Source organism: Podarcis gaigeae (assembly GCF_964106915.1).
Source record: "Podarcis gaigeae genome assembly, chromosome: 4".
In the NCBI taxonomy this organism is placed as follows: domain Eukaryota; kingdom Metazoa; phylum Chordata; class Lepidosauria; order Squamata; family Lacertidae; genus Podarcis; species Podarcis gaigeae.
The window spans coordinates 14521382-14542796 of record NC_139677.1 but is presented as its reverse complement, the minus strand read 5'-3'; the positions used below and the strand labels follow the sequence as shown (position 1 = coordinate 14542796).

The 21415-nt window shown below is 47.3% G+C and overlaps 2 protein-coding genes across 8 annotated transcripts in view; one reads left to right on the top strand and one right to left on the bottom strand.

The window, feature by feature from the left end:
- The window catches only part of DZIP1 (DAZ interacting zinc finger protein 1), a 31929-nt gene extending 30961 nt beyond the window's left edge, over window positions 1–968 (bottom strand). For 3 of the 4 annotated variants that reach the window (XM_083735265.1, XM_083735266.1, XM_083735267.1), the window contains exon 1: window positions 335–939. In XM_083735265.1, coding sequence (XP_083591391.1) covers window positions 335–790 — 456 coding nt within the window. In that variant the 5' untranslated portion in view covers window positions 791–939. Of the gene's footprint in view, window positions 1–334 lie in introns of all 4 variants that reach the window. The other variant, XM_083735268.1, reaches the window with a different exon arrangement.
- A 23-nt stretch (window positions 969–991) lies between these two features.
- DNAJC3 (DnaJ heat shock protein family (Hsp40) member C3) overlaps window positions 992–21415 on the top strand; it is a 47735-nt gene continuing 27311 nt past the window's right edge. The window contains exons 1-5 of one of the 4 annotated variants that reach the window (XM_083735312.1): window positions 992–1093; window positions 1204–1238; window positions 13443–13553; window positions 19557–19681; window positions 21289–21363. In XM_083735312.1, coding sequence (XP_083591438.1) covers window positions 13487–13553; window positions 19557–19681; window positions 21289–21363 — 267 coding nt within the window. In that variant the 5' untranslated portion in view covers window positions 992–1093; window positions 1204–1238; window positions 13443–13486. Of the gene's footprint in view, window positions 1094–1144; window positions 1282–9036; window positions 9269–13442; window positions 13554–19556; window positions 19682–21288; window positions 21364–21415 lie in introns of those variants that run through there. The other 3 variants (XM_083735311.1, XM_083735310.1, XM_083735309.1) reach the window with 3 other exon arrangements.

The window sequence follows — 21415 nt, the reverse complement described above, 5'->3', positions numbered from 1 at the left end:
AGCACGTGCAGAAGCTGACTTCTTGACTGTTAGACCCACTATAGGTCTCATCTGCTCAATCCTCTGGAGCCTGTCTTTGCATGCAGGGAAAGGACGAGATGGTTGGACAAGCTACCAACATGAGTTTGACCAAACTGCGGGAGGCAGTGGAAGACAGGAGTGCCTGGCATGCTCTGGTCCATGGGGTCAGGAAGAGTCGGACGGGTCTAAACATCAAAAGGGCGCACGGTGGGTTGGCCACTGGCCCTGGGGCACCTTATCTGCCAAGTGCAGATAAACTGGTGCACCCTCCCCTCCTGCCCCCATTGTCCCCCACACCCACCCATGCGCCCACCTGGTGGCAGGCGGCGCCCGCCTGGAGCATCATCTGCTGGGTGCCGATGATCTTCTTGCGCCTCTTGCACTCCTCCCGGAGCAGCCGGGCCTCCTGAGCTCCCCGGGCCACGTCCTTGGCCAGCAGGTCCCGGTGGGCGTCGGCGGCCCTGAGCAGCTCCTGGGTGGCGCGGAGCTGGGCGCCCAGGTAGTCCTGGCAGTGCAGCAGGTACTCGAGGCTCAGCTGCGCCAGGCGGAGGAGCCTCAGCAGCAGCGCGTCGGCAGGCGCCTGGCACCGCGGGCAGCGCTCCCGGCCGGCGTCGCAGAAGGCCACGTGCGCCAGGTGCTCCTGCAGCGCCGCCACGTCCACCTCGGCCGCCACCCGCTCCACGTCCACGGCGCTCAGGCGCCGCCAGTCCGGGGGATCCAGCCGCGGGCGGAACTGGAAGGCGGGGACGGACTCGGCCGGGGCAGCCATGCTCGAGAACAGCAACCGCGCTAGGGCTATGGGGGGAGGAGGAGGCCCGTTAGTCGGCAGTGGGGCCCGGCTGCCCTCCCCCGGGGTCGCCTCGCATCCCCCGGCCGGCCCCGCGTGAGGGGAAGGCGGGAAGGAGTCTCCAGCGCGGCCCGGCGGATCTAGGCCCAGCGGCTGCCTGGCGCTTCTGGCGGCGCGTCGCGCGCGTTGCTATGGGAACGGGGCCTGGTCGACCACGGCCCGCCTAGGCTCCTTCGAGGCCAGGTGAAGCGGCCGCGAGCCCTCGAATGAGGATGGAGGGGGAAGGGGCGCCCAGGGTCATCTAGTCCACCCCCCGCACACAACATACACCACACACACACCCACACCCAAACCACGCCCCCACAGGGAAGTTCTCTCGCCCCCTGTCCAATTCGAAACCGGACCCTGCAAACCCGCTGCAAGCTAGGAGGTAACTAGCTGGTCGGATTCTCCCTTCTTTTATATACTGTACAGTGAGTATATATTTAATTTTTATTGCATTTTCTGTTTTAAAATTTAAAGTACTCATTTTTACATCCTTAAAATATCCATGACTCCCCTTCTCTTTCCATGGATCATTTTACATATCTTATATCCTTGCATATGTTACAAAAAACAGTGCTTTTTAAATATATATATATATATATATGCAGGTTTTGGTGTCCTCGGGTGTCTTCCCGTGTAAAAGTTGGGGTGTCTAGGCGACGTTTCGACGAGGTCTCACTCGTCATCTTCAGGCTGGTGCTTTCGGCTTCTTGTTACTGGAACAGAGCGGGATCTCAATGTTTGAGTTCCTATAAATACTGTAGAGGGGGTGTGGTGTCTAGCCTCCAATGTTCTGGGCAGAGAGGAAGTTCCCAGGCTAATGTGCCTTTTCTTCTTTTGTTCCTTAATTACTTGAGAGATACCTTGAGTGATTTCTTGAGTGATATCCTGAGTACCACTTAGGTGGGTCATTAGGTGTGGATTAGTTGCTAAAGTCTTTGTGTCTTGACCTCTTGAACTTTGTGAAGAGTTTTCCTGAGAAGATGGCTGTATTGCACTTAGTTGTGCTTTGGCTTGGCTTCGTGTATAGGGGCGAGCTGTGGTTTTGTGGCTTGTGTCAGCCAGATCTGTGTAGGGATTGCAGGGGATTGCCAGATCTGTGTAGGGATTGCAGCCATCGAGATAGAGAAACACCCTCACAACATGAACAAGCGTGACGACACATCCCGCTTGCCAGACATCTGGAAATTAGCCCTCCCCACAAAAACTGACACCAGATCCAGAGGCACACAGAACGCCAACACCAATCAACCACACCAGACCCAAACCCAGACCCTCTCCACAGATGAATTACTGACACCATCCAGTAGCCAATCCATGGTGGCACCTCCGGATGCTGCACCCCCCTGCAATCCCTACACAGATCTGGCTGACACAAGCCACAAAACCACAGCTCGCCCCTATACACGAAGCCAAGCCAAAGCACAACTAAGTGCAATACAGCCATCTTCTCAGGAAAACTCTTCACAAAGTTCAAGAGGTCAAGACACAAAGACTTTAGCAACTAATCCACACCTAATGACCCACCTAAGTGGTACTCAGGATATCACTCAAGAAATCACTCAAGGTATCTCTCAAGTAATTAAGGAACAAAAGAAGAAAAGGCACACTAGCCTGGGAACTTCCTCTCTGCCCAGAACATTGGAGGCTAGACACCACACCCCCTCTACAGTATTTATAGGAACTCAAACATTGAGATCCCGCTCTGTTCCAGTAACAAGAAGCCGAAAGCACCAGCCTGAAGATGACGAGTGAGACCTCGTCGAAACGTCGCCTAGACACCCCAACTTTTACACGGGAAGACACCCGAGGACACCAAAACCTGCATATATATATATATATATATATATATATATATATATATATATATAAATGTTTAGGGGTACTCTCATTGTGACTCAAGAAAATCACCATTTTATAGTTCAAATCGGGGAAAATAAATGCAGTAAATGGACAAAAGTACAAGGATTCGCAAAATGTTTAGGGGCATGCGTACCCCTTCACTGACCAAAACTATACTAATCTGTTTTCCATTATTACATCCAGCAAAACTGATTTACACTGTTGAATTTATCTTAACGCTGCCAGCGTTTTCAGCTGTACACAATAAATTCCTATATATTCAATAAAGGTTTTCCAATCTTCTCTAAACGTATTATTATTATTATCTTCCTCCTGGCTCTACACAGCCTGCAAAATAGCTGTGCCCTTTTAAAATGTGGCTCTTTGGGGGGGGGGGATCTTACTGGGTGGTTGTTTTTATTTTGATTACATATATTGTCTTTTTTATGTTGATCGTTTCTGTGAACCGCCCCAAGACCTCCAGGTATAGGGTGGTATATAAATTCAATTAATAATAATAATCATTGAAATATACTCAGAGTCGCAAAGTGATTTCATGCTCTTTATTCAGCTCATAGTGGTGAGGAGGAATGAATGAAAGTCCCCTCAAAGTATCTGCTTTATATACATTATGTACACAATGGGCTGCACATGATTGGCTAATTCCGGAATTCTACTGTAAGCCAATCAGCTTGTGGATTCACTTCTATCTGGAGCATGGTTGGGTGGTTCCTGCCAACCAATCATACTGCTGCATTGTTCTAGGACCAATCAGACTGCTGCATTCTGAATCCTATTGTTTTAGGACCAATCAGACTGCTGCCTTTTGGATCCTATTGTTCTAGGACCAATCAGACTGCTGCAGTTTGGATCCTATTCAAGTCAGTACATAACAATAATCATCTATTGAGTTTAATTAGATTTACTTCTAAATAGACATAGAGAGGATTGCACTGTTAAGTCCCCTGTCGCCGTCCCCCAGTGATTTATATGCAAGTTAATTAAGCCACCAGTTATACAGATTAAAGCTGGCAGTCTTAATCAATGCAGACATAAGTTTAAGATGCACAGATCGATTACACAGCTTACTAAGCGCCCAGGGCGGGAAATAAAGTTGCAAAACTAAACAATTTGCTTGGGAATTCGTATTGGAGACATTGGGATTTGCTTCTAATGCGGGCTAAAATTAAAATGCTGCACACCTGTGCAAACTTTATTCCTTGCAACCAGGAGGTGGGATGTTTAGCTAGGCCAAAAGAGAAATGCGCTCCTGGAATTGGGCGTGTTAAATGCATTTTAATTTTTGCAACAAACTTCTGGCCACCTTCAAAAGAAGACAGCAGCGGGGCAGAGGAAGGGAGAGCCAGGCCTCCAGGGCCTAAGTGAAGAAGTCCCATTTCCCTTCTCCCTGCTTGGCCTGCCCCAAAAATTATATATATAATTTTTTATTAACTTTTCTGTTGTACAATTTAAAATACTCATTTTACATCCTTCAGATATCATTGACTTACTTACTTCTCTTTCCATGGTTCATTTTATATATCATAAATCCCTGCATATTTTACAAAAACTATACCATTCAGTATTCCCTTATTGCATCCATCAAAACTTGTTTACACTGTTGAATTTATCTTAATGCTGCCAGCATTTTCAGCTGTACACAATTATTTTCCATATATTCAATAAACGTTTTCCAATCTTCTATAAACTTATGTTCTTCTTGTTCTTTTATTCTATATGTTAAGTCTGCAAGTTGTGCATATTCTGTCAACTTGAGTTGCCAATCTTCTTTGGTTGGGACCTCCCTCCTTTTCCATTTTGGGGCTAATAAAACATGGGCCACAGTAGTCACATGCACAAATAACCTTTTTTATGAAATCAAAAATTGGCTGCAGTAACTGGTGCTATCCCAGCAGGCACTCAGCTCCACAGCAAGAGCCCAGAGACACGCATGCACTATTGCTAAGCAGCCACAACAACACCCCCTCCTCTGTCCTGGCGATTCTCCTAGCTTGTGCCCAGGCAGTGTCCTTCAATCTCCACTTGGTGAATCATGCCTCCTTCAGTAAAAGACAGTGCAACCTTGCACAGCCTCCACTCCCTGCTCCTCCCCCCCCCCCATGCATGTCCCCAAGGGGATTGGATTCCCCCTTTCTTCTTTGCATGCACCCAAACCCAACTGGCTGCTTCTCTGGACTCATTTCTTTTCCCCGCCTCTTTTCTCCGCCAAGGCTAATCCCATTATCTGCAAGAGGGAAGAAACATGAAGATGAGAGGGTTGCTTGGAATTGTCAACAGTGTGACTGAGTGGCCCTGCTGGCAAGAGGATCTCAATGCAGAACAATAATAAATGCATCCTCATTGCAAGCAAATGCAGGAGAATCTCCGGGCCAGAACTGCAGGATCCGACTGCTAATGTAGTAAAAAGCAGTTAGAATCATAGAATTGTAGAGTTGGAAGAGACTGCGAGGGTCAACTAGTCCAACCCCCTGCACTGCAGGATCTCAACTAAAGCATCCATGATAGATGGCCATATAACCTCTGCTTTAAAACCTCCAAGGAAGGAGCGTCCACCACCTTCCAAGAGAGTTCGTTCCACTGTCTAAGACCTCTTTCAGAAAGTTCTTCCTGATGTTTAGTCTCCTTTCTTGTAACTTGAAATTGTTAGTTCAGGTCCTACCCACCAGAGCAGGAAAAAACAAGATTGATCCATCTTCCATGTGACAGCCCTTTATATGTGTAGAGTGGTACCTCGGGCTACAAACACCTCGGGTTGCCTACGCTTCAGGTTACAGACTCCGCTAACCCAGAAATAGTACCTTGGGTTAAGAACTTTGCTTCAGGATGAGAACAGAAATTGCATAGCGGCAGCTCAACGGCAGCAAGAAGCTCCAATAGCTAAAATGGTACCTCAGGTTAAGAACAGTTTCAGGTTAAGAACGGACCTCCGGAACGAATTAAGTTCTTAACCAGAGGTATCATTGTATTTGAAGTAGCTTCATATACCCTATTTTTCTGTGTATTGGACACCCCCATGTATAGGACGCCCCCTATTTTGGGGGGTGCCAAATTAGGAAATGGGGGGAAATTGCCCTGACTTGATGGGAAAAAATGGGAGGAGGATTGCCCAGAGGCTAACAGCCATGCGCGACTGTCAGGACTGCCGCTAGGTCCCAGCTCACAGAGGACCAACGCCCAGTGGATGTTATATACAAAAGTCTTTATTAAAGTTTAGTTTCCATTTCCAAGCTCTGGGCGCGCAGACCCACGTCTCGACGCTAGACCGGCTAAGTCCCCTCTGACTCACTGCTCCACCCACACCAGTTTAAGATTCTAGCCCGGCTCCACCTCTTACGCTGTTCTTTCCTTCGCTGGGTCCTTCTGCCCTCTGGGGTTCCCTCCTTCCTGGACTCCTCTGACGCTGAGCCTCCTGAGTCTTGCCCCTCCCTCCGGCGGGCTTTAGGACCTGGCTCCCTTCCCGGGCTCCCCGCTGTGCCGCGCTCCTGTACATTTGAACTTGGCGCGCGCGCCCAGCCGGTGACTTTCCTTCTGACCGTTTCCCCGCTTCCTGATGTGGGCGTTGCCAAACCTGACTCCTCTCCTCCCTCTGGTGGTGAGGACACTGGTCCCGACTCCTGGGACTCCCCCTCCCCACTGCGCTCTGGTGGAGACGCTGGTCCTGATCTCCAACTGCTGCTCAGGGACTCCCCGCTGGCCCCTTCCTCCTGGGGCTTCCCCCCTGGAGCCCCCCTCGCTCTGGCCACCGGCGCTCCCTTCTGTGAGTCCTCCGATTCGCTAGAGAGGCTTGTGGAATAACTCTGGCCACTGTCACTGCCTGCGCCCCCCTCGTACTCCTCCTCACTCTCCATTTGCTCCCCCTCCTGTGTCTCTCCTTCTGAACCCCTGACAGCGTCTAACAGGCTGCCTATCACCTGTTCCCTCGCTGGCAATCGCTGAGCTTTTTTTGTGGGGGGGGAAGAGTGGTGAAGTTTTTTTTTCCAATTACTTGTAGCACTTTTCGCCTTTCCCACGGGGCCTCCTTATTCTGCTTGCCTCCTCCCACTCTGCCCGCCATGCAGCTGGGAGGGAGGCTGTAGGCAGTCCATTTTTGCCGTACGACGTCTTCGCGCGGCTCCACTTGTGCGCGGACAGCGCAATGTTTTGCTGATCTTAAAGGCGCAATCACCTGTGTAACGTTGCACTGTCCGCAACTGTACTGTATACATTATTTTGGTACTACTGTTTTTTAAAAACAAAACTAATCTAAATAATTAGTATTAAATTAGTACTAAATTAGTACTAAATAATTGATATTGTGTGTGTTGACGCTGGTCTGTGACCGTATTAATAAATTCATTCATTCATCTAAATAATCCAGCTATTTTGTTTCTTTAGTTAAGTAGAGAATATTGGCTATAGTATTGCAACATCACATAAATGCAACGTCACAAAAAATGACGAGGCTGTGTTCAGCCAAAAGCAGCCATTCATAAGTTAGTACTGTATACCAATGCCTGTAATACACATACCTTTATTTATTCGAATAATTTTAGTGGCCTCTAGTGGGTGTTTGTGGCATTTTATATTTTTTTTAGATTTAAAGCACCTAAACTCATGGAGGACATTTCTTATTGCCAGGTCACTATCAGCCTACCAGGTTACTTTTCCTTTTTAAGTGCTTACCTCCAGGGAGTTGGTAAAAAGGTGACTGAGAGGAGATATGATAACCATTGTCAAATATCTTAAGGGCTGTCTGTCACATGGAAGATGAAGCAAGCTCATTTTCTCCTGCTCTGGAGGGTAGGACCCGAAAGGAGATTCCAAATCAGGGATCAGCAGGGGGCCAGTCCACTGTCCCTCAGACCTTGTGGGGGGCTCAGTGGCGTAGCGTGAGGGGTGCAGGGGGGACCGGCCGCACCAGGCGCAATATCTGGGGGGGGGGCGCTCTCACTCGCAGCTCTCTGCCCCTACCTGGCTCACTCACTCTCTCTCACTGCAGTGCTGGCTGTGCGAATCCGATCCGAGCTGCCGGGTCGCCGCACACTGTGGAGGGGGTGGGTGCCAGGCGTGCGGTGCGGAGAGAGAGCGAGGGACTATCTGGGGGAGGGACAGTGCAGCGGCCGCCCAGCACAGCGCTGAGCGCGGGAGAGAACCACACCAGACCAGACCAGGCAGCAGCAAGAAGAAGCTGTCAGCGGCGGTAGGTTAGGGGTTAGGGGGCGCAAATTACTTGCCTTGCCCCGGGTTAGGGGGCGCAAAGTACTTGCCTTGCCCCGGGTTAGGGGGCGCAAATTACTTGCCTTGCCCCGGGTGCTGACAACCCACGCTACGCCGCTGGGGGGGGGGGGCTGGACTATATTTTGAAAAAAATTAATGAACAAATTCCTATGCCCCACAAATAACCCAGAGATGCATTTTAAATAAAAGGACACATTCTACTCATGTAAAAACATGCTGATTCCTGGACCGTCTGCGGGCTGGATTTAGAAGGCAATTGGGCTACATCTGGCCCCCGGGCCTTAGCTTGCCTCCCAATGTTCCAACTCAACATCAGCAGGGGTGACAACTTGGATAAAATATGGGGGGGAAGGCCAGGAAAACCCCACCCCACATAATCGATCACAAGACATGACACACACACACTATTTGAATGGCAATGCCCATCAACTTGGGGGTGGGCAAATATTTTATTGTGGGGGAGTTGGCTCCTATGAACATCAGGAAGAACCTTCTGACAGTGGAACAAACTCCCATGAGAGGTCATGGACTCAGAGGTGAACTTTGGGCTCTCAAACTTCAGCAGCACCCTGTGTAATGCTAAATTCAGTGACACACCCGCCTTTTGCACTCGGTCCTACATAATTGTTGCGGCTCCCCCTGTGATACCGGCACCCGGTGCAACCAAATGCCCTAAAGCCGTTTCTGACGGGCTTTCCTTTACTGGTGGCTTTTAAGCAGAGGTTGGCTGGGACCCCCTGCCATGTATGATTCAGCAGAGATTCCTGTATTGCAGGGGGTCGGACTAGATGACCCTTGGGGTCCCTTCCAACTCTACAATTCTAGGATTCTGTGTCCTGGGAGGGGGGAGATCAGTGTAACTCGAAAGCTCACATTTGCCTCTTCAGCGGAACTTCGGAAACCAATTCTGCCTTTTAAAAAAAAAGTCATCCGAAACGAGACCAATCGCGAAGTTGGCAACAGGTAAACTCGGCGCTGAAAGTGAGGGCATAAAGTAAGGGCGGCAGCGGGCTTCGGTTCCCCTTAACGCGCATGCTCAAGCCTGCCGGGGGCGGGGACTTTTGACAGTTCGCCTCTCCTGCCCTCCACGTTCCCCTTTGCGAGGGGGCGGGGCAGGCGCCAGCGCGGCCAATCGGCGGCTCCCACGACCCACCCCGTGGAACCTGGCTCGGAATGTTGAGAGTTCCAGAGTTCCGAAGTGAACTTCTCGGCGGGTCGGGCGGCGCACGTGGGGACGGAGCGGCTCCGCAGGCATGGTGTCCCCCCGGGCTTACTCGAGCAGGCTGGGCTCGGCGCTGCCCTTGCTTCTGGTCCTGTGGGACCTGCACTACCAGGGTGAGGAGGAAGCGCTCGCTGCTGCGGGACTGGGGTGGGCAAGCCCGGGCGTTTGCTTAACCGGGAAGTAGGGCGGTTAATTACCAGGAGGAAAGTTAAGCGAGTTGTTTTATTTTTCAGAGGTGGGGAAACAGTGGCAATATATGAGGTGCTGCAGTTTAGGGCGTTTCGACTTTCCCCACTTCCAAATCGGGTGCTCAAAAGGTGGTCACAGCGCTTGCGAATCCAAAAGGTGTTTTGGCTAAATTAGTATGATTCAGTTGTGCTTGGTAAGTAGAAAGTGTGTGTAAAATAGCACTGAAACCATAGAATTGTACAGCTGAAAGGTACCCTAAGGATCATCTAGTCCAACTTATTGCAAAATGCAGCTGTCCCATATCTTGATCGAACTCGCAAACTTGGGGTTATCAGTACCCTGCTCAACTAGACGAGCTATCCAGGTATGCTCAGAAATAACTGCCAAGTACTTGCAGTTGTATTGTATGTTGTTATTGTTATCATTAAGGTAAAATTAAAACTACTTGGTTTTCTGAAAGCAGTTTACGAGCTTTAACATAGACTTACCAAGCTAAATATTGCCCAGCCACAAAAATAATAGCAGATTTGAAGTCCTCACACCCCAAAACGTGTTTTAAAGACCTCTCACTGAAGAAATTGGCAAAAATTAAGTTTCACCCCCTGAAATGATAGCAAAGCTGTCCTCCTTGGGGTGAGAGGGGGTGGGTGGGTGCGATTCCACTTAATAGTGAACGGCAAAATGTGAGCTGGCTTTTTGGGCCCCTACAGAGTCTAGCGTGGGTTAATGTGTGGAATATGGACCTGCTCATCTGCTGGCCGGTGCCAAATGGTGGCTCTAGCAGGGCTCGGGAAGGGGCTTGGGTGGTGTAGCATAGCAAATATGTGTGAGGGATCCTATTGTGTGTTGTCCGTAAGGGGAGGGAGTCAAGTTTTGCCAGTAGTGATCATGACTCTTTGCCAATTGAAAAGAGAGAGAAAAGAGATGCAATGGGAGTCCTGTTTGTGTCTGTTCAAAGATGATAAAAGTATCCTTTAGCATTTTTCAGACCAAGACTATACACGTCTTATTTCAGTTATATTCAGTGAGCCTTGTTCCCTAGCAACTGTTTAGGATTTCAGTTTAAGAATATGGTTTGGGAAGTGTCCAGCTAAAATCTTGCTTATTTTCCGGCATTGCTCAACTCTCACCGTGAGTGACATTGGGCAAGCTACACCTCCTCCAGGCTCAGCTGTTCCAACTGTAAAGGGGAGAGGACATTGTCATCCTGCCTTAAGTTATAGAACTGTTCTAATGATGTAATAATGTGTGTGAGGCACTTTGAACATGTAAAAGGTAAAGGTACCCCTGCCCGTTTGGGCCAGTCTTGCCAGACTCTAGGGTTGTGCGCTCATCTCACTCTATAGGCCGGGAGCCAGCGCTGTCCGCAGACACTTCCGGGTCACGTGGCCAGCGTGACATGCTGCATCTGGTGAGCCAGCGCAGCACACGGAAACGCTGTTTACCTTCCTGCTGGTAAGCGGTCCCTATTTATCTGCTTGCACCCGGGGGTGCTTTCAAACTGCTAGGTTGGCAGGTGCTGGGACCGAACGACGGGAGCGCACCCCGCCGCGGGGATTCGAACCACCAACCATGCGATCGGCAAGTCCTAGGTCCGAGGTTTTACCCACAGCGCCACCCGCGTAGGAAGATATAAATATTTATATAAATTCTGATGATGATATTGTAGTAACACAGCATTTCCTGTTAGTAAAAAGCTGTTGTTGGTGTGTTGTCCTGAGCTCCTTGGATATTATTATTATTAATAAAATCTGTATACTGCCCTTCATCCAAGGTCACAGGGCGATTCACAACATAAAAATACAAAATGAGAGCACGAAATATATAATGAAACGAAAGCACAGCAAAACCAATAACCCTCTTCCCACAAACACATGTACAAGGTCATAGAATGTTATTCAACCAGAGATGGTTGAAGAGGAATGTATTTGCCTGGTGCCTAAAGGTGTATAATGAAGGCACCAGGCAAGTCTCCCTGCGGAGAGCATTCCACAAATGGGGAGCCACCACAGAAAAGGCCCGTTCTCATGTTACCACCCTCCGGACCACTCATGGAGGAGGCACACAAAGAAGGGCCTCAGAAGTTGATCTCGGGCTCAGGGTAGGTTCATATGCATTTAATTTGTGAACCGAGCAATTGCAAATACTGTATAAACAAAAATTTCCACAATCACAACAACCACAATAGTATTTCGAAGTCCATCCTTTCTGTGCTTCCTTTATCCTCACATGGGTGGCTGTGACCGGGGTCTATGGCTATCAAGGCAGAACGCATTATAGATCTGTGCACTTGGTGGTCAGCATATATGGGTCAACATAGTTTCATACATATGTATGATACTATTATAATGCAATCTGTTAATTGGCTGTGGGGCATAGCCTGAAGACACATGAGGTCACCACCTTGCTGAAGCTAAGCAGGTCTTGTCCATGCCACCTGAGAACCAGCTCTGGTCAGTGCCTAGACCACCTGAGAGTCTTTTCGGGGCCTTAGCCTCCATTGGTGATAGCCACCTTGTCAGAAGAAAGGTTCCATGACAGGAAATAAATAATCCTAATATTCTGAGTTTGCAGGGGCACATATGAAGATCACGTGTCTTGTGATAGGAATAGAATTGTGTCTAGTGCTATTGCTGTACTTTTCGGCAACCATAAGCACATTTAACTGTAAATAAGCTCTGATGAACCCCATGTGACACTTCCATGTTGAGAAAAGGTAGATCAACACTAAATATTTCTTAAAATTAAGTTTAAAAAACACACTCGGCACATGTTTAAAGTCACACGGCTTCCCTCAGAGAGTCCTGGGAAAGTTTGTTAAGGGTGGTGCAAATTGTGTGTCTCTGTGTGTGGGAAACTACAGTTCCCAGATTTCTTTGAAGGAAGCTCTGTGCTTTGAATGTGCTTTAAAAGTATTGTGTGCATCTGCTTCAAGGTTTAATGCCCCATCCCTATGCATTTAGAATAATCACGTGGCACAGCCCTGATGGAGTGTACCACTCCAGACCGTAGATGAGAGGAGTTTCCTGCTGTAATGTTTTTTGGCGTAGAAAACTCCTTGGATTAGAAAACTTGCACATCAAGAAGAGAATTGTGTTACGACTCCCCCCCCCCCCCCGTCTTAGCTTTGTAACTACAGGGAGCTTCTCTGAGACCTATAGGCTAGGTAGCAGGTAAGCCAGTGGGACAGTCTCAGCAGTACATGGTTATTCTGAATGAATAAATTGACTTTACATTGAGTGGTTGTATGTGGAAAACTGCAATCTTGGAGTTTTGTACTTTGTCTTTAAGGGACACACTTGCATGCATTTATATATGATTTCCAGCTATATAAATACTGGCTCTGGTTTCGTAAGATAAAGTTGAACTCTTTATAGCTCACTCATCGCAAGTAATAAGAGTCTTGTACAGCCTCCATAGACACTCGCGTAACTTTGCTTTCAGTTTTTCTCTTAATAACACCCAGATAACCGTGCTTCATATTTTTTGAGGGCATGCATGAGGTAAGAAGAGATTGCGCAGATATAATGTAATTTGGCCTCCAGAGTTTTTATTGTCCGTGATGATGCGTGAAATGGGGAAGAAAATCATCATATTGGCTGTCAGAGCTCAGTGAGTCTGTTGAACATTTAGAGGGGAAAGTTATTTGTACTTGAAAATGGCAACTTTGATTTGGAAATTGGTGTAAGACCAAAAAAGGAAGGGGAATTTTTAAAAAAACACCCATATTCCTTAGTTCCTTCCTTTTCTTTCTAAATACAGCTAGCTAGAAAGTACACAGAAGTATATTTGTTTGCGTTGGTGACCCCACTGAAAGCACAAAATGCGCTTGAGGGCAGCAAACTGAATTAACTTTATAAATCTTATGACTATTACGCATTTAATGATCTGAGGGAATGAACTCGTTTTAACTTTGAGAAAAGGAAACAGAACTTGCATCATGACTTGATAGAGTATGCAGATTTTTATTCTCTTTTATTCATATTCAGGTATGATAACGTTGTGGCGTCAGCTTGGAGGGAGGAGGGAAGCAAATAAAATAGTAAAACAATTCAATTTCTTTTTTAACGATATTAAATATTTTTTTTCTTCATTCAGGTGCGGAATGTGGGATAAACGCAGAAGTCGAAAAACAACTTGAAATGGGAAAGAAGCTCTTGGCGGCTGGACAGCTGGCAGATGCTTTGTCTCACTTCCACGCTGCCATAGGTGTGTGTCGAAAAGCAGTTGCATTTCATTTGATAGCGTTTGACTTTTGGCAAATTTTTGTTCTCCTCTCTTTTACCCACAAGTTCACTGTTCATCTACAAAAACCTTTTTCTCGGTGTACCATCCCTCTTGCTGATACCTAGTGTTTTGAAAAGTAAGCAGCACACTGCCTCCTGTCTTGTTCCTTTTGTTCAGGATCACTGGTCGATGTTCTCTAGTATGTTATGCCTGATCTTCTTTTAATTCCTGGTGAGCTGCGTATTCAGCTAAGTCTGCAGTAAGGAGTCTTTTCCCCCTCATCTACAGCTGAAATAAAGACTGTATACCAGGCATGTCCAAAGTCTGTTTCGGGGGCCTAATATGGCCCGCTGGTTGGTTTAATCCTGCCCCTGTGGCAGTCTGTCTCCTGGGGTAAAATCCTAAAAAGAGTCAATAACTTTGGTCGGCCCTCACACATGTTCACTTCATCAAATCTGGCCCTCTTTAAAAAAACAGTTTGGGCACCCCTGCAATACCCACATCTTTATTTGACCATTCCCTTCACCTTGTTGCTCTTGCTGTTCTTGTCTTACCATTTTTCTTCTCCTGGTTTTGTCTCGCTCCCTGTCAAAACTGTGATTGTGAGCTCCATGAGGCAGGGACCTAGGTTTTTTTTTGGGGGGGGGAGCATGTGCATTGATGGTAGTTTCAAGTAACAATAAGCCCCACTGAAATCAACAAGACTTGCTCACAACATGTGATTGTAGTTGGGAATCAGGGTACACAAGTCATAATTTACAAATGCAGCTCCAATTTGATGTAACAATCCCAGTTTGACCTACTGCGATTTATCAGTCCAGGAATGAGCCGTGTACCTGCATTTTCCTCCTTAATTCAAGGACCTGGTTTCTGCAAAGTTAGATCTGACCCTGGTTTTGTATCCTGGTTTGAGGGAGGAGAAGAAGAGTTTGGATTTGATATCCCGCCTTTCACTCCCTTTAAGGAGTCTCAAAGCGGCTAACATTCTCCTTTCCCTTCCTCCCCCACAAGAAACACTCTGTGGGGTGAGTGGGGCTGAGAGACTTCAGAGAAGTGTGACTGGCACAAGGTCACCCAGCAGCTGCATGTGGAGGAGCGGAGACACGAACCCAGTTCCCCAGATTACGAGTCCACCGCTCTTAACCACTGCATCACACTGGCTTAAGGAGCCCTTAAGCCAAAGCTTACCGGTTCAGAAACCAGGGAAACCATTGTTAAACTAGGCATGTGAGGGGAGGAAGGTGCATGTCGGCACATGGCTTGTTTCTAGGCTGGTAAACAATGGTTCATTGGACTGCGGTCATGAGGTCTGAAGCAAGCCTTTGCCTTAGTAGTGGTGACTTTTGAATTTTCTGTCAACTAAATGGTCATGCTTGGTGGTAAAGTTATGCTTGGTGCATTCTTTAGGCTTGGTTAGTCATGACAGATAGAAAAATGCAGCGTGTTGTGAATTGTAGAGGACTTGGTTTTTGTGTTTTGTGTATTGTTATTTTTCGATATCTTTCGGGTTGTTGTGTGGAAAATACTAATAAAATTTATATATATATATTTAAAAAGAATTGTACAGGACTTATCCAAATCTCCCAGATGTCTGTGGGCTCTGGATGTTCAGAGTGTGATTCAGGCCTGCTTAGGGAAATCCAGGGGGTTAACACACTGACCCACAGGCTGGCATGGGCCCAGACCCGATATGGGACCTTCATCCACATATAAAGCAGGAGGAGTGAGTATGAAGTGTAAGTGGGAGAGGAATGCTGAACTGTCCCCCCCCACACACCTTTTCTCCCTGCCTTTGGTTGCTCCAGCACTTGGTCTCCATTCAGGACTCTGGTCCTATAACTTATAATAATAATAATAATAATAATAATAATAATAATAATAATAATAATATAAATTTTATTTATACCCCGCCCTCCCCAGCCAAGACCGGGCCCAGGGTGGCTAACAACCAATAATAAAAACAAGTTGATTAAAATACAATTTAAAAGATTAAGATACAACATTAAAACATTAGGATGCAGCCTCTTCACAGGAAGAGAAAGGAAAAAGAAAGAGGGGGAGGGAATCAAACTGATTCTAAGCCCAAACGCCAGGTGGAACAACTCTGTCTTACAGGCCCTGCATAAAGAAATCAGATCCTGCAGGGCCCTGGTCTCATGAGACAGAGTGTTGCACCAGGCCGGAGCCAGAGTTGAAAAGGCCAAGGCTCTGGCTGAGGCTAATCTTACTTCCTTAGGGCCCGGGACCTCTAGGGTGTTGCTATTTATGGACCTTAAGGTCCTCCATGGGGCATACCAGGAGAGGCAGTCCCGAAGGTACGGGGGTCCTAGGCCGTGAAGGGCTTTAAAGGTCAAAACCAGCATCTTAAATCTGACCCTGTACTCCACCGGGAGCCAGTGCAGCTGGAAAAGCACTGGGTGAATATGCTCCCATGGCAGAGACCCCGTGAGGAGCCTCGCTGCAGCATTCTGCACCCGCTGGAGTTTCTGGGACAGCTTCAAGGGCAGCCCCGCGTAGAGCGAATTACAGTAGTCAAGCCTGAAGGTGACCATCACATGGATCACTGTGGCCAGGTCTGTATTTAACTGTATTTGTATGTGAACGAGACTGATGCAAGGAAAGAGAAATTGCCTGTCTGTCCCTGGGGCACCAGGTTTGGTTCACAGCAAGGGGCTTGCCCTTTTCAGTTGAATCCTTCTAAAGAGCTGCTTTACATGTGAAATTTGTGCTACGCAAATGTGATCTCCCATGTATGGGAGAGATCAGGAAAGACTCAAACCTGCGTGAATAATTGCAGAAAAACCCTCCACCACTTGGGTTGTGTTTCAACTTCCCTGCCTTTCTTGGGAGAAAAATTGTGTAGGTTTGGGCCTGATAGATTTTCTCTGCGGCAGGTCAGCTAGCAAACATCATTGTGGCGAGGAGTGTGACAAATGTTTTAGGCTCTTCTTGACTTTTTCTACTTTCAGGTCTTCTCTCTCCCTACAGTGGTGCCCCGCAAGATGAATGCCTCGCAAGACGGAAAACCCGCTAGACGAAAGGGTTTTCCATTTTGGAGGTGCTTCGCAAAATGAATTTCCTATGGGCGTGCTTCGCAAGACGAAAATGTCTTGCGAGTTCCTGTGGGTTTTTTTCCCCTCCCCCCCTTTTCCCCAAGCTGCTAAGCCGCTTATCAGCTGATCCCCTAAGCCGCTTAACAGCTGATCCCCTAAGCCGCTTAACAACTGATCCGCTAATCCGCTTAACAGCTGATCCCCTAAGCCGCTAAGCCGCTTAACAGCTGAACCGCTAAGCCGCTTATCAGCTCATCCGCTAAGCCGCTACTGGGCTTGCTTCGCAAGACGAAAAAACCGCAAGACGAAGAGACTCGCAGAACGGATTCTTTTCGTCTTGCGAGGCACCACTGTACTCTGCTTTGCCCCTTTGACAAGGATGCTCCTGAAACACTGCCGATAAGCAGCGATTTTTCCTGAATTGTTCTTAGCTACTAACGTGGTGAAACCTGAGCTCCCAATTTACCGAGTCGAGGCACCAACAACCATCCATTTTGTGCGCCGGGAGAAATCTTCTGGCTCGGAACGCTGAGCTTGCTTTTATGCAAGCGATAAGATGTTCGGGTAAACAGATGCTGGGGCTGATGGATGGTCTGTGGTAGCTGTGATCCTGCACCCCTAATCGCAAAACCTGGATCTTTGGCAGAGAATAACAGATGTGTCTTTGTAGATGTCTTCCATTCTAGGTGTTCTCAGCCAAGAAGTGGCATTTTTTGTAGCGCGTTAAACCTTAATTTCTTTTCCTGCTACAAGGGAGGTGGCACTTAATGATTAATTTGGGGAACTGAGGAGGCAGCTGGGTTTCCCCCGATCTGTTACAAAAGCTGTCATGTGGCTGCATAACATGAGCTTTCCACATAATGTGGCCTCAGGACATGTTCTTAGATTTTCTCCACCACCTGTTGATGACAGACATCTACCTTACAGCAGGTGTTGGGTAGAAAGGTTATCAACCAAAGGAATGGAATTCAGAAGACTGATTCCTGGCACCTCATATTGTTGCAAGTTTAGTATCGGGAGGATTGGGAGCATGGGATATGGAACAGCAGGAGCATTTCCCAGAAAATCCTGCTTGTCGCCACCACTGCCTGTCACCAGTTTTCTGGCTTGGTTTGTTGTGCCAGGACAAAAGGGAGCTTCAAAGAGTATTTAGCTATCTAGCTTTACCGGTAGTCGAAACAAAATAAAATTAAATAAAATTTAAACATTCCTTCCATTAGCACCTAAGAGACCAACTAAGTTAGTTTTTGGTATGAGCTGTCGTGTGCATGCACACTTCTTCAGATACCTGTACCGGTATATACCCATGATTGCTTTTAAAACATATTTATGGTGGTTGTTTCATTTGTGTTTTGCGGTTTATGGTTTATCTTGTGATGGGGAAGTCTTAAAATCTTGTGTGTGTGTCCGTCCGTGTCCCCTACTCTGGCTATCGGCATCTCCATGCTGCTGAAATGTTGCATCCATTATCTGGGGTCATGGGCTTAAAAATGTTGCCAAAGGCACAAATTCAGGGAACACAAATTGTGTTAGACAGGAGAAGTACTTCAGCAGCAGGAGTAGGGTACCCCTGGCCTTTGAATGTAAGTAAAGCTGCTGGGTCCCCCCAGGCCATTTCTGCCAAGACACACCTACCTGCCCTCTGACCTTTGCAAGGCCTGGCAATCAGCTGATCATTGGCGCTTTGCAGGCTGTGCTTTTGATTTCAAACCACGGGGGCAAAAATGAGTCCTACCGAAATGAGCCTGCCTATCAAACTTAGCCCATAGGGGGAAGATAAGCATCCCTCCATCTACTGCATCCAGTTCTGTGGACAAAGGAAACAATAGTTTAATTGCAGAGGGGGGGGGGGCTAGCTCTCTTTTTTGTCATGACCCCATTTTTTATTTTTTAATTTTTTATTTTTTTGGAAAGGTGTGCATGGCCATGATTTGGCTCAAGTTGGGCAGAGTGGGGACTTGTGGATTTCATGAAGCCTCGCCTTATCCCTCCTGCCCCCTCCCCACAATTCAAGCTCTGGAGAGAAGTATCTGGTTTGAAGCATTGAGAAACTCCTCTTTAGCCAGGGGTAGGCAGCCTAAGGCCCAGGGGCCAGATCCGGCCCAATCACCTTCTCAGTCCAACCCACAGACAGTCCAGGAACCAGCATGTTTTTTTCATGAGTAGAATATGTCCTTTTATTTAAAATGCATCTCTGGGTTATTTGTGGGGCATAGGAATTCGTTCATTTCCCTCCCTCCAAAATATAGTCCAGCCCCCCACATGGTCTGAGGGACAGTGGACCGGCCCACGGCTGAAAAAATGTTGCTGAACCCTGTCCTTAGCAAAGCCTATACAATGCATCATTATTGGTGCAGAAGGAAAGTTTTGTACTTCCATTCAGTCCTATAGCATCCTCATTGGGATGGGAATAAAAAGTTAGGGTTGGCATGTTTCTGTCCCTGCTGATTGCTGTATCAGCAGAATTAATGGGGATTCTTAGAAGAACAGGCCACCTCTGATCTCCGGTGAGATGGTTATTTGGCCTTCCGCAAATGAGAGACGCGGGAGCCTGCACCAAAATGTAAAACGGCCTTCGAAAGGCAAGCCTGCAGTTTGAGATAAAAAGCTTTAGCATGTAGGGGGCTTGACTTCATTCCACAGCTGGAATCCACTTGGATGCTCACCTCCTGAAGCCCTAAAAAAGAACCAGGAAGCTGAATGCTCCTATGTGCGTGTGATTTTCATTTTTTCCCCCATTAGCGTTAATAGTGCAAATGTGTGCCGAACGGCTGTCCTATGGAAACGTTCCCTCCGCTAATTAAATGGTGGTATCAGGCTGTTTAAAAATTCTGGTAATGGCACTGTTATTTCTCCTTATTGCATGCTTAGTTGTATCCAAAGATTTGGCTGGCTTGAGGCTATGTTCTGATTGCTGCTTCTTCACTTGCAGAAGGGGACTCTGATAACTACCTTGCCTATTACAGAAGAGCCACAGTATATTTAGCCATGGGCAAATCTAAAGCTGCCATTCGTGACTTAAGCAAGGTGGTTGAATTAAAGCAGGATTTCACATCGGTAAGCAATACTTTCCAGAGACTCCTCCAGGGTGGATGAAAACGGCTTTTGTCTTTGTTTTTTATGTTGCCTTTTAAATGGGAATCTTTTTTCTGTCTCTAGTAAGTGGCATAATCCAACAGAAAACTTTTTATTATCCTATAACTTGGAGAGGTTAAATGTAGACTGAAATTCCAGCAACTGCAGGATACAAAACGTGCTTTAGGAGAGAGGGCCACCTTTTCAAAGTGTTATTTCAGCTACTGATGGGATTGTAAGGTACCTAGTAATGTGCTGATGTTTTGATGCAAAGTAGGAGTGACCACTGAAGGGACGCGGGTGGCGCTGTGGGTTAAACCACAGAGCCTAGGCCTTGCTGATCAGAAGGTCGGCGGTTCGAATGGAGTGAGCTCCCGTCGCTTGTTCCCTGCTCCTGCCAACCCAGCAGTTCAAAAGCACCTCAAGGGAAGGTAAACAGCGTTTTTGTGCGCTGCTCTGGTTCACCAGAAGCGGCTTAGTCATGCTGGCCACATGACCCAGAAGCTGTACACTGGCTTCCTCGGCCAATAAAGCGAGATGAGCGCCGCAACCCCAGAGTTGGTCATGACTGGACCTAATGGTCAGGGGTCCCTTTACCTTTAGGAGTGACCACTGAGTATTGAAATCAAACCTACATAGATTATTACATGCCTTCAGTTGGTTTTTTGAGATGGATTCTTCAGTGGTCTCCTGGCCCCCTTTTTTAAATCACTAGATCACAAACTCCTTGCGGGCAGGGATATCTATCATTTTGCGTATGTTGCCCTGTAGAACATTGTGCACGTACGTGCTGCAGTTCCCAAAGGTTTAACAAATCAACCATCTTCCCATGGAGCCCTGGGACTTGTAGCTCTCTGAGAGGAACTGGCATCTCCTAACGGCTCTCGGCATCCTTAAGAAACTACATTTCCCAGGATCCTTTGGGAGAAGCCATGACTGTTCAAAGTGGTACCATAGGGCTTGAAATGTGTAGCGCACATGCAGCCCGCATCTCTTCAGAGGCAATTTTGGTTGAATTCAGTGGGGTTCTTTAAAGTGGGAAAATTATTGAACAGGAGTGGCAATAGACAGCCTCCCCAAAAACTTTGTAAGACTGGGGCTTCTCAATGGAAAATGCACCCCCCTCCCGGTAACTGACCTGTGCCTCATAATACAGATTCTCTCTTCCTTGGTAATCTGGACATTTAGCTTATGCCCTTTGACTCTTGGTTCTAGCTAGGCAGCTTCCCAAATAATTACCTGGGGTGGTGGGAGGGGCAAAGGAACTTCATGGAACAGCAACAAAATACTCCATGCTTTGAAATAGAAAATAAATATGTGTTGAATGTATGTGTGCCTACACTTAAGAGCCTCATTCATTCATTCATTCATTCAATTTTTTGCCCACCTTTCCAAGGAACTGAAGGTGGCAGAATTGGTTCTCTCTCCTCTTGCATAGGGTAGCTTGGGATGAGAAATAGGGCCTACTCAAAGGTCACCCAAGGATTCCAATGACTGAGTGGGGATTGGAACACAGACTTCCCTTAGTTTTGCACTAGGTATGTCACACGGTGTCTTCCTATGTTACGGAACTGTTTCCTTTATTTTAGGCGAGGCTGCAAAGAGGACACCTGCTACTGAAGCAGGGAAAGTTTGATGAGGCAGAAGAGGACTTTAAGAGAGTGGTAAGTAAGAAACCTTAATAAGGGGGTTATTGAAATATGAAACAGCGCCCCG